The sequence below is a fragment of the Simochromis diagramma genome, unplaced genomic scaffold, assembly GCF_900408965.1.
Source record: "Simochromis diagramma unplaced genomic scaffold, fSimDia1.1 OVJJ01000418.1, whole genome shotgun sequence".
Classification (NCBI taxonomy): domain Eukaryota; kingdom Metazoa; phylum Chordata; class Actinopteri; order Cichliformes; family Cichlidae; genus Simochromis; species Simochromis diagramma.
In genome coordinates this window covers 48,912-62,631 of record NW_024387407.1, presented here as the reverse complement: position 1 = coordinate 62,631, position 13,720 = coordinate 48,912, and the positions used below count along the sequence as shown (strand labels likewise).

Below are 13,720 nucleotides of genomic sequence, written 5' to 3'. Positions count from 1 at the left end.
TGATCTTCAACAGGCACACTTCTATTATTCATGATCACAAACACAAAGAACTTGTGCAGCCCTGATATCAGCCCTAATATATGAGTGTGTTTGCCCAAAGACTGAAACAGCATCAACATGACAGCTGTAAGAAATCTTCTCTCAGCCTTGTTTGGCAGAAGATCCCTGCAACAAAGATTGTAGCTGAAAGATGAGGTGTGTAAAGTTTGCTCTGTGGGAGGGTCGAGGCTGTTTTTAGACCTTTGATAGTTTCCAATCCAGTTCTGAAAGACAGAAATAAAAACAACATCATTAAGATCAGATCATGGAGCTGTTTGCTGCCTTGTTTCTATCTTCACATTACAAGACTTTACTACAATAAAGATGCTGACATGTATCTGTAGGAACAACATCATTGAATCTATAACAACTGGAGCCAAACCAGTGGCCTCTGCTGGGATCACTGGTGAGCCAACACTTCCTTGTTGGATGCAGATTTCAGGGCTTCCTTTTGCTCCTCCGTTATAACTGTTCTCTCTTCTCAACACATGATGACACAAAGGAATCAGCAGTGACAAAGATGATGCTGAAGAGACGCACACATGTCACACATATAACAGACCAGTCCAGTTACACACACCTCTGCTTGACATTAGGCCTCAAACAAAGACACAAAACACTAACTTGACTCTAAATAGAAGAAACGAGCAGCTGTTTCTGTTCTGTGCTTATTTATATTTGACACACATGCTTCTCTTTGTGCAAACACACATTGCACTATAAGGGTAACCTAGCACACAATGATTGGACAGCACAGTGATGATGCTGGGAGATCCTATACGCAGCAACACAGAAACACTGAGAACTTTAAACATTGATTATATTGAGATCAGCAGCCGACCCAGTCTAGATAAAGGCGAGCAGCTGGGACCGCTGCTGCACCAAAAACAGGTTTCAGTGTTTCCATGTGTTTGTGTGTGTGTGATGTCTTTACTTATACTGGTCAATAGACTTTAGTCAACACATTATTGAAAGGTGTTATACATAAAATAAAAACAGTGTTTCATCTTTATTCCTCTGAAGCAGCTGCATTATAACCAATCTGCTCCTTTGTGGCCGTTTTAAACAGCCTTAAATAACTGTTGTTATATTTGTTGCAGCTTCTGCTCCTCTTGGACAGACGACTCTTGAAAAGACATTTTTGAATTTCAACTTTTAACTGGATAAATATCGGATATATAAATGTCTGCAACAAACTGATTCCAGCTTCTACCTCATGATAGGAATGTTTTTGTGGCTCAAGATGACCTGATATCTTTCATGATGGATACATTTGACACATGTTTCACATATTATAGACCTACAAGTTATTCATAGCAGTTTAAATACGGGGAGTCACTTTTGGGCCCAGCAGATAAAACAGAGCCAATATTTCCTTCTTTGTTTAAGTGACGTGTGTCCCAGATGTGACCTAGTAAAGTGTAGCTGAACATTAGTAACGTTATTAACACTCTCAGCTGGTCCTTGTTCCAGACCTGAAGATTCTCTTCTTTCATTCAGCAGCAGCTTCAGGTCTCTGATGGTCCAGGGCTTGTTGTTGGGAAACAGCCCTGCTGGGATGATGGTGTCCTCACAGAAACAGTCAGTGATGCTGTTGATCTCCATCACAGAGCACGTCCCAGTCTGCAGTCTCAGTCCTGCAGGGCCTCGCTGGCTTCCTGACTCCACCCAGTCAACAACAGGAAGTGTTTGAAGTGCAGGAACAAACTGAGGCTGTGGTCAAACAGGAGTTTTTATCTCCTTGCTCTGACTCTCACTGCGGCCCCGCTGCTGTGTGAACATGTGTTTGTGCTAAACAATGATGGAAAGTGTTATAAATGACTTGTTGGCCTCTGATCTGTGACAAACAGCTGAAACGTGTCTCTCATGAGTCACATGAAGGTTTTTGACAGAAAGGACAAAAAGTAGCTGCAGTCAGTTTGTGTCATTTTTATATTTATTCATCTGGGAGAAAAATCTGAGGGACATTAAAATGTGTTTTCAACAGAGACAAGAACATGAATATAACAGAACAGGTAAATGAACATATTTCAAGTAAACAGCTGGACTGATCAGGTCCAAACACAGAGTGATAAACTTGTCAAACAGCTGTCATATCTTTATATATAAGCTCTTTATAAATGCTGTTCACTGCAGTCTGTTTACTAATAATGTCAAACTGTTAGAAACACAGAAACATCAGAATGGTCTTTGTTCACAGAAACCTGTCTGGGATCCTTTGTTGTTCTTTTGATGCAGAGTTACATTATAAATATAAAGAGTTATTTCAGAGTCTCATCAGTTTTCCTGCATGTCTTTATTTAACACATCAGCAGGGCTGAAGCTCTCATGTTAAACACACACTGATCTATGGACACGTTCATGTGTTTCTAACAGAACCAGGCTGTTATCAGCCTGCACTAACATTATGTCACACACACTGAATGTAACAGTGACAGTTTACATCATCACACAATCAGCTGTGATTGTTTCACTGTCATCAAACTAGTCAACAGGAAGTAGAATCAATAGAAACCAATCATTTACTGACAGCATGTCTGATGGAAATAAGTGCAGATTATGTATGAAGTATAACTGAACACAGTAACTGTATTACAATAAGGACTTAACAGCGCCCTCTGCTGGAGTGTTTCAGTACTGCATTAACTAGAATACACCACCTCCTCCTCCTCCTCACACCACCTGCTACAGCTCTACTCTTCTATGACTACAGTCATCCACAGCACTGATGTGAGGTCACATGGTTCATATGTAAGGAGCACAGAGACGTCCTAGCAGCTGACCTCAGGTCAGTTTAATGACTGTGAGCAGCAGCTGTGTTATTGTCACTGTGACAGGGAGACACTCTCAGACACAGCGCTCATGTCAGCTTGTTCTCATGCAGGAGGATCAGGAGCTCCATGTTTGTCTTTATGTTTGAATCATGATGTGTTTGTGCCATCAGAGTCTGTCATGAGTACTCAGGGTTTCACAGCAGCTCTTCTGGATGCTGACGAGGACTCCAACCTCATGTTTCACCTCTCTGAGCTTCTGATGTCTGTGAACACTCGTGTTTCTTCTCTGGGCTCATCTGGACAAAAACACCTTTCTGTGTTTGGCTCCAGCCTCATTCTGACTGACAGGAAGTGTGTTATCCATGAGCTGCACTTCTGTGAGGAAGTTTCCTGCTGTGTTTCCTGTCTGTGGACAAACACGAGTGTTTCAGCTGAGGACTTGGTTCCTTCCACCTGTCCATACAGGACATCACGCTGTCTTTTCTCTTTAAATGCAGCTCCAGGTCCTTCCACGTGCTGCTCTGTATTTGTGCAGTTTGTAGTGTGTCCTGGGAAACGTAGCACACATGGTGTTCTTCCGCTGTTTCCTCCTTTCACTGAGTGTGAAACACTGACGCTGTGCTGCAGCTCTGATGTCATCATCACTCCCTCCTCCACCCTCAGCAGTCCCAGCATGCTGCTGTGGTGCACACGGGACCCCACCCTCACTCTATACCTGAGCCATAGACCACACCCTCCACCTCAATATACACCACAGTTTTCTCTGCTATGGAAATGAGATCAGGAGGAAATCATTATTATTATTAAGGGGAACTGGGGAACTGCACCGCAATGCTTTCGCAGACTCGAAAGCAGTCTGACAAACAGGTGTCCACACAAAAGGTTTCACTGGGCTGATCAAATTGGTGAGAGGAACGACGAAGTTCTTATAAAAACCTCTGTAATAACCACACATTCCTAGAAATCGGCGCAGCGCCCTTCTCGTTTGTGGGACTGGAAACTCGACAATAGGCTGTATTTTCGCAGTCACCGGCCGTACCTGCCCCTGACCCACCTGTTTTCCCAGGTATGTGATGGTCGCTCTGCCAAATTCACATTTGGCCAGGTTTAGAGTAAGCGGGGCTTTCTGAAAACGGCTGGAAACGAGAGAGTGGGTTTGTAAGTGGTCAGACCAGGTGGATGAGTAAATGACAACATCATCCAAGTAGGCATCACAGTTATTCACGCCCACCAGTATTTTGGCCATAAGGCGCTGGAAAGTAGCGGGTGCATTACGCAACCCAAATGGCATAACCGTGTACTGGAGAAAATGATCTGGTGTGACAAAAGCAGATATTTCAGATGCTCTGGGAGTTAAAGGTACTTGCCAGTAACCTTTTAACAGATCAAGTTTGGTTACAAAAGATGCCGATCCCACTCTATCAATACAATCCTCCATTCTAGGAAGAGGAAATGAATCAGGTTTGGTAACACCGTTAACTTTCCTGTAATCATTACAAAACCGAGGAGTGTTGTCAGATTTTGGTACCAACACACACGGCGAACTCCATGCGCTGGCGCTCGGAATGGCTAAACCGTGTTCTAAGAGATAGTCAATTTCCTTCTGCATTATCGCTCTTTTCACTGGGTTCACTCGATAGGCATGCTGCTTAATCGGTTTATGTCCTTCCACATCAATGTCGTGGTACAGGACAGCAGTTTGATGAGGATGATCAGAAAAAAGTGATAAATTATTCTCTATCAGATCAGTGATGTCAGCTCGAGTGGGCTCAGATAGGTGCAGAGGTGGAAAGAGTACTAAAATATTTTACTCAAGTAAAAGTACTATTACTTTGTTGAAATTTTACTCAAGTACAAGTAAAATTACCTGTCTAAAAATGTACTCAAGTAAAAGTAAAAAGTAGCTCATTTAAAATGTACTCAGAGTAAAAGTTACATAGTTACTTTTCTGTCAGCAGGAGGACAGCCGCTTCTGAGTAGTGCAAAAAAAGACAGTGTGATATAAATCTCAAAGTAGTTCTTTTTTAGTGAAAAGAAAAACTTTACAAATTAAAGTGCAGTGGCAGTTAAACTGCAAGTCTATACATGAAAATGGATAATGGTCACCAAACCAATCAACCAAACTGTCAGGTATCACAGTGTTTTCAATACAAAACCATATCATTCTTTCACATGAGAATGTGTTCTAAACTGTCAAATAAGAGAACAAGTACTGAACTGAACGGCAGCTGCTTTAAAAATGTTTTTTAATTTTTTAAACTTGGCCCTGCCCTACTGTACCTCTAGATTAAAGTTCCTTTGTATCCATCCTAGAGTGTTACTCTCTGAACTTCCTGTTAATTTTGAGGAGCAGTTGATTTTCAAAGTTAGTAGAGTTCATCCTTGCTCACTTTGCAGTGAACAGTAGTCCAGCACAGCTAAAGAGACGCTCGAAGGCAGCTGAGGCAGGCAGGCCAGTGTTAAGTTTGAGAGAAAGTTTTTTGACGTCCCTAATAAGACATCAATGCATTACATAGCTACCGCTGGTAAATTATACCAATATACCTCGTGTTTTTTTTTTTATTGGACAGCAACAGGCTAGTTAACGGGAGGTTGCAAGTGCTAATTAACAAGTAACAGAAGTCATCTCTCTTTGACTAATCTAAGGTAAGTGAGCGCTCTGTTATTCTTTTGCCTGCAGTGTGAACATATGTGGGTTAAGTAAGAAAGTAGCCGCTTCTGTCTTTAATTTAACTATTTTTAAAAATAAATTATTATTATTAACAAACAGGAAAAACGTAGGTAAACACATTTTCTTTTAGCAATTTACCAACCCAGTAAAAAAAATGTAAGTTGCGTGGACAACAACGTGCCCGATTACAGCAAGTTGCTAGTACCAACCAACGTTATCTGTGTTCTTCACAGATGTCTTAACGTAATGTGATTAATTTGAACACAGCCTTTTTGCTACCATAACGGTACGAGTTGTATTTAACTTACCTCTACATGCTTGCGCAGGTTTGATGTGGAATTTTTAAAAGCTGCTAACTCGGTCTCTCTGGGCAAACACAGCTTACACTGCATAATAAAGCTGTTGCCTTTCTTGCACTTGAAGCCGAAATGGTCCCTTAAATACGGCCAGGGGTTCACATCCGTTTCTTCGAGTTCAGGGTCAGCAGAATTCGACGGGGCTTCTTTTTTCACTGGATCCGTAACACCGATGTCAGACTCCATCTTTAACGTGACCTTAGCGCCAATTTGTTCTACTACCCATCATTCCCTGCGGTATTTCCGAAGCGCAATGTTTTTTTTTAATTTTAATTTACTCAGTAACGGGTGTGATTGAAAACGTAGCGAACTACAATACTCTTTAAAAAATATACTTAAGTAAAAGTAAAATTACAGACTTGAAAAATGACTTTAAAAAGTACAAATACACAAAAAAACTACTCAATTACAGTAACGCAAGTAAATGTAATTCGTTACTTTCCACCTCTGGATAGGTGGGCTAAATATGTGTCTAAATCATTTAAGATCTCCGAATTTTTCAAACGGCCGCTACCCAGTGCTTCACTTTTCTCAAGCAGTTCGTCATCAGAGTGTTTATAAGGAGAAACAACACTAGCGGTGCACACTGGAGATGGCTCACTCAAAGGGCTCCTCGAGTGATACGATTTCAACATATTAATATGACAAACCCTAGACTTTCTCCGACGGTCTGGGGTCTGGATCACATAATTGTTGTCGCTGAGTTTCTGTTCCACCACATATGGGCCAGCAAACTGGGCTAGCAAACTGGACCTTACCACAGGCAGCAACACCAACACTTTCTCGCCTGGCTGAAAACTTCTGCAAACAGCCTTTGTATCATAACAAGCTTTCATTTTAGCCTGCGTATGTGACAGATTCTCTCGAGCTAACTGACATGCAAGGTGGATTTTTTCCCGAAGTCCACTAACATAATCCAGGACATTATGCTCAGTTTCAGAAGTTTCTGACAACCACTTCTCCTTCAGAAGCCGGAGGGGACAGTGGACCACATGTCCAAACACCAGATCCGTAGGACTGAATCCCAAGGATTCCTGAGTGGTCTCCCTGACGACAAACAACAATAACGGCAGACCCTCATCCCATTCTCTACCAGACTCTGCACAGAACTTGCGCAGCATAGCTTTGAGGGTTTGATGCAATCTCTCCAGAGCACCTTGACTTTCCAGGTGGTATGGACTGGATTTTACATGTTTTATCTGCAACTCCTCCACAACCTGCGCAAACACTTTTGAAGTAAATTTGTTCCTTGGTCTGTTTGAATAACCTTTGGAAGCCCGAAAGTAGAGAAAAACTTAATTAGTGCTTTTATTACCGTTTTTGCTTTCAGCGTGCGTAGTGGAATTGCCTCCGGGAACCTTGTTGCTGAACAGATTATTGTAAGTATTTATTGGTGTCCGGATTTAGTTTTTGGCAGGGGACCCACACAATCCAATATTACTTTTTCAAACGGCTCACCTATTACTGGAATAGGATGTAGTGGAGCAGGTGGGATTGGTCTGTTAGGTTTCCCCACCATCTGACATGTGGTACAGGAACGGCAATATGCCACCACATCAGCTTTCAGCCCCGGCCAAAAGAAGTTGCGCAACACCCAATGATAAGTTTTGTTCACCCCGAGATGTCCAGCCATGCTGGCATCATGTGCTAAGCTAAGCACCTGCCCTCGATGTGGCTTCGGCACCACCACCTGCGTAGCACCACGCAAACCACTCCGGTCAGGAGACCACCTCCTCATAAGAACTCCATCTTGCACAAAAAAAGAAGTGGGGGATTTACTTTCAGCACTTGCGGCTGCGGATATAAAACAGGGAGCCAGTGATGAGTCATTCTGCTGAGCGGTTATCAATGGATCCCTATTTAACTTTTCATCCAGCTCTGGCATCAGTTTTGTCATATCATTGCCGCTTTCTATTCTTCCACTCTCACAGCTGGGAGACTTTCTTTCATCTAGCGTTGCCATAAATGTGTCAGCGACATCCATAACATCGTCAAATTTGCGTGATTGCGCACGAGTAATAGCACAAACAAGAAACACACTTGATATAGGGGTGGCAGCATCAGTGAGAGAAGCAACAGGCGTTTCCACCACTTCAGGCGGTGGAAAAACTGTCCCACCAGCCAAGTCATTTCCCAGAATAAATGAAACCCCTTTAATAGGCAACTGGGAACTCACGGCAACTTTAACATGCCCCGTTATTACGGGCGAATGTAAATGCACCTTGTGTAGCGGCGCCCGAAGAACGCTCATCTTAATTCCCCAAACTAACACATCTGAATCACAAGCAGTTTTATCTGACAATGGCAGTACACTGTCCACCTGTGTCCTGAAGAATAGTAACAGACACCTTATCCTTCTCTTCTCCCGTCACAGAAACAAATCCTTTGGTGATAAATGGTTTAAAACGTGGCTCTATTTCAGCATCCGCATGGTGTAAATCACGGGTGGAACGCATTTTAGGTGAAGGGACAACTTTAATAAGACCCACGCCGGCTGGATTTTTAGAGCCTTTGCGCTGCTCCTTCCTCCGGAGAGCGGGACAGACAGCGATCAGATGTCTGGGTTCGCAACAATAAAAACAGTCGTGATTACCACCATCCTCCTGTCTATCCTTCAGTCCTACCTTTGGTGACTTTATTTTCCTCTCCTGTCCCACCCTGATATTTTGTGCGACAGCGGCTGAAAATATAGTTTTGTGAGTGAGAGTAAACTCATCAGCCATCACTGCCGCTTTAGCAAGTGACGTCACCTTTTGCTCATTCAGATAAATGACTACTTGGTCCGGCAAGCATTTTTTGAATTCCTCTAACAAAATAAGCTCTTTCAGCCCCTCGAGATCCTTTACTTTACTGGCCTGCAACCATCGTTCAAACAAGCGACTCTTTTCACAGGCAAACTCCACAAATGTCTGATTGGCAGTTTTTTCACACTTCCTAAATTTTTGACGGTAGGCTTCTGGGACAAGCTCATATGCCTGCAACACAGTCTTCTTCATGATGTCATAATCAAGGCTATCTTCAATTCAACTGGTACACACCTCCTGGGCTTTCCCGACCAGTTGGCATTGCAACAACAGTGGCCAAAACTCCTTAGGCCAGCTTATGGGGGCCGCTATACGCTCAAAAGCGTTAAAATAGGAGTCCACTTCGGCCTCACGAAACGGGGGAACCAGTTTAACGTGCTTAGTGATGTCAAAACCTGTCGAGACAGCGGTGGATGTACTAGGATGAACAGAGGCAGATGTGGAGACAGAGGTGGAGGGCTTTCGCTCCAGCTCCAAAGCTCTGACACGGAGGTGCCTTGCTTGCACCTCAAGCTCTTTAGCACGGGTTTCCACCTCCCTTATACAGAGGGTCAGACGGAGATCCTCCGTAGACCGCCCCGCCAAGGGTTCCCCGGCCGTACCAGACTCAGCTGCTTCAGACTCCACCTCAGCAGCATCAGAACCCACCTCAGCCGGGAGCACATTAACAGGCCCTTTGACATCCGGCTCCGGCTCAGTCTCCGGAGCCACCTTCACACCCCCGCCGCCAGGCTGCTCCACAGCTGCCTTCGGGGCAGAAAGGATGCCTCACTCCACCAGCCCTGCACACAAAGCGTCCTTAACCTCTGCTTTAAGAGAAGATAAGACAAGATAAGATAAGATAAGATAAGATAAGATAAGATAAGATAAGATAAGATAAGATAAGACTTTATTGATCCCACAACGGGGAAATTTTTGCGTCACCTCAGCTCAGGTACAGATATATGAAGTAAATGGTAAATGGTAAATGGTCTGTATTTGTATAGCGCTTTACTTGGTCCTAAGGACCCCAAAGCGCTTTACACTATACACAATCATCCACCCATTCACACACACATTCACACACTGGTGATAGCAGGCTACAGTGTAGCCACAGCCGCCCTGGGGCGCACTGACAGAGGTGAGGCTGCCGGACACTGGCACCACCGGGCCCTCTGATCACCACCAGTAGGCAACGGGTGAAGTGTCTTGCCCAAGGACACAACGACCGAGACTGTCGGAGCCGGGGCTCGAACCGGCAACCTTCCGATTACAAGACGAACGCCCAACTCTTCCCCCAAGGAAATACAAAAATACAATTAAGTACAATCAATGAAAAAAAGTAAGATAATACACTATATACAATGGTAGCATACACAGTATGTGATTATGGATATAGTTGGAAATATGGAAGACATAAACTATATAGCTTGGAAGGTCATGGAAGGTCCATTATGCATGAAGTGGTGACCGTGGATGTTCACAGTGTCCAGTGACTCATGACATCGTGATTGAGGAGTTATAGAGTCTAACTGCTGTTGGGATGAATGATCTGCGAAAGCGCTCCTTCCTGCAGCGAGGGTGTTTCAGTCTCTGACTAAAGGAGCTGCTCAGCCCACTCACAGACTCATGCAGTGGGTGATGTGGGTTGTTCATGATGGATGTCAGCTTTACTAACATCCTCCTCTCACCAACCACCTCCACAGACTCCAGGGGACATCCCAGCACGGAGTCTGTCCAATGATGGCTGTATCATCTGAGAACTTCTGTAGATGGCAATCGTCCGAATTATAACAGAAGTCTGAAGTGTAAAGGCTGAACAGGAAAGGTGAGAGAACCGTGCCCTGTGGTGCCCCCGTGCTGCAGATTACCACCTCGGACACACAGTCATGGAACCTCACATACTGTGGTCTGTTGGTAAGGTAGTCGATGGTCCATGCAGTCAGCTGTTTGCCTACTCCGGCTCCCTCCAGCTTCCCTCTCAGTAGTGCGGGTTGGATGGTGTTGAAAGCACTGGAGAAGTCAAAAAACATGATCCTCACAGTGCTCCCCGCCTGCTCTAAGTGAGAGAGGGATCGGTGTACCAGGTAGATGACGGCGTCTTCCACCCCAATTCCAGAACGGTAGGCGAACTGCAGGGGGTCCAACACTGAGCCCACCAGTGACCGAAGGTGGTGCAGGATGAGCCTTTCCATGATCTTCATCAGATGAGAAGGCAACAGGCCTGAAGTGGTTGGGCTCCCTGGGGTGTGCGAATTTTGGCACCGGAACCACACAGGAAGTCTTCCACAGTTCAGGAACCCTCTCCAGGCTCAGGCTCAGGTTGAAGATGTACAGGGCCACCTGACAGAGCTGGTCTGCACAGTCCCTGAGCAGTCTGGAGCAGATTCCATCCGGACCTGCTGCCTTCCTTGCCTTCGTCCTCTTGAGCTGATTTCTCACCCGATCAGCTGTGAAGTAGATGTGAGGCTGGGCTGGAGTGGGGGGTGGGGCTGGCTTTGTTGTGGATAGATGTGTGGATAGGGGTGAAGCAGGGTTGTGGTGAGAGGAGAGCTCAGGTGACAATGGCATTGCACCCAGAGGGGGGGCGGCAACTGGAGGGGGGTTAATGGAACCTGGGGTGTGGGAGAGGTGATAAGTGGGCCATTGTCAAATCTGTTAAAAAACAGATTCAAGTCGTTAGCCCACCCCCGGCCAGCAGACACTGTGGCTCCTCCATTGTCCTGGAAGTGTCCAGAGATTTGTTTCATGTTCCTCCAGACTTCTCTGACGTTTTTCTGTTGGAGTTATGTACCCTATCTAACCTTTAACTGATGGATGTTTGATGAGAGTTTATAGTCCTGAGAGTTGACCACTGTCAGAGTTTGCACTATCCTAACAGTCTGTTGTAGTAAAAACACAAACTGAACTGACTGCTGCAGCTGGAAGCTACTGCAAAGACTAATACAGTTCACTGAGGACACACACACACACACACACATAATTGTCATTGTCATAACTTTAAATATTATGGACCCTGGTCCATGAAGCTTATTATAAATGCAATAATTAATAAGAACAACTTCTTTATGAACATTATCAAAAATGACAGTCTGAAATAAATCATAAAACATGAACTTCCCCAGCAATTGATGGCTTTCATTTTCAGAAACAATAAAATGCTCAAAATGTCATTCTTCTCAGATTTTAGAAATTTAATTTAGTTAATTTTCATTTACAACTCTATAAACTTTACATGCTGTTGAAGATCATAAATAAAAACCAGATACTGAATGGTTGTTGTGTTTAAACCGTTTTTACTGACACGTGTAAACTTCTTCACAAAACCAACTTTTAAAGCTGACCTGGACTAATGACAAAGAAATCTTTTGAGCTCAAACTGAAAATAATTTCCTTTTTTCTGGCGGTGCACACATTCATTCTGTATGGTTGTAATTTGATGAGAAAGTTCAATTAGAGATCCTCAACTAAGTCTCCACCTGCTTCATCTCTGCCATCACCAGCTTCTAGACTCTTCTCTGCTTTGTTGCTTCATCAGAGTTTCACTGCCAAATAGTGAAACCATTAATCAAACTTCAGTAAATGTTCATTTAAATGTCAGTTCATCTGTGATCTGTGATGATCTGTGTTTAAACATATAGATAACACTGTGCTCTTTAATTTTAATTATCAGGTTTTAGGTCACATTAAAATGTAGATCATAAACAGCTTTGAGAACAGAAATTATGAAAAGCACACAGATAATCTATGGTAGACATGACCTCAACATCTTATAAAAATATTTCATATGTGGATTTAAAAATATATTAAGCCATTTTCACTGTACATTACACTCAGTTTCTTTTGTTGATATTTTTATTTTGGTCTGTCTAAATAAATTTAACAAAATATTTATTTTTGAATGTGCATTTATTAAACTCAGAGAGTCAAAGAACATGTTTCCTCGCTACAGTTTTATTGTTTTAAAAGTGTGAAATATTATCTTTACAACGGACACAAAAGGATGAAACAAGAATTGATTGTTGGTATGATTTTGACTTTATGAGAAAAATAAAAGACTATTTGATGAGTTTATTTTTTTTTAGCTGCAAAGAAGAACAAACGCACAGACAGAAGAAAAACAGCATGAAAGACTCAGTGATTGACATCAGGACTGGGAACACTGGTCTCTTCTCAGAGTCTCTGAGACCAGAGTCTGGGAGCCCTGGGTGGCCTCACAGGTCACAGAGCCCACCTTCCCCCACTGATCTGCAGTGAGCGTCAGGGTGCTGCTCCAGCTGTAGAGGCCGTCGTTCTGCAGCACTCCAGGAGTCCTGCTCTCCTCCCCTCTGATGCTGCTGCTGCCACTGCTGTCGCTCGTCTTCCAGGACAGACTCCAGTCTGAGGGGAAGCCCTTGTTGGCCACACACATGAGCGTGGCCTTCCCCTGGTCCAGCTCTGCACTGGAGGGACCCAGCGGGTATCACCTAGGAAACACCAATCAGCTTAGAGGACACAAACCACAATTTGAATTTCTCTGTTAAGAACTTTCTGTCAGGTGCTTTTTCTGCTCCACTAGTCATTAACTCACACATTGTTTCACTTCCCTTTAAGAAACCTCTCATGCATATCAGCACAGAGAGAATCATCACACAGTTTGACCTGAAATATGTTCAAACTACACTGGAAATAAAAGAAGCAGATGTGGAAACGTTTACAGCAGAAGTTTTGCTTTAAAATGATTAGAAGTCTAAATCATGGACGACTGAAGAAATGAGTGGACACAAGCACAGAGCAGCTACTCATTCATATAGATTTGAAATGTTATTGAACAGCTCACATGATTTAAAACTAAATCTGAAACATCTGACATGATAAAAACATCAGAAAGCAAACTTTAACTCATCCAAACAGCAGCTGATGTGGTGGAAATTTACAAACTAATCATAAGATGATGAAGTTTACTCTTGTCTACATAGATTTTACTATGACAGAAATGTAGATTAAACAAGAGAAACTTGCAGAGCTCATCTGAATTAGTCCAGCAAAAAGGACAAACATAAAACACTAAATTATTTTAAATAAAAAAAATACTTTTCTCTCATCTAAGCAGCTTAA

General features: G+C 43.3%; 1 long non-coding RNA gene and 1 gene segment (V, D, J or C); both read right to left on the bottom strand.

The window, feature by feature from the left end:
- LOC120720758 lies at window positions 1-1,782 on the bottom strand. Its single transcript, XR_005693036.1, has 2 exons — window positions 1,177-1,782; window positions 1-972 (listed from the first exon to the last, which is right to left on the bottom strand). It is a non-coding gene; the product is annotated as an uncharacterized LOC120720758 (long non-coding RNA).
- A 10,951-nt stretch (window positions 1,783-12,733) lies between these two features.
- LOC120720782 lies at window positions 12,734-13,083 on the bottom strand. The segment is given in 1 exon segment: window positions 12,734-13,083. A coding segment is annotated over 1 exon segment (264 nt).
- Between the last annotated feature and the right edge of the window lie 637 nt (window positions 13,084-13,720).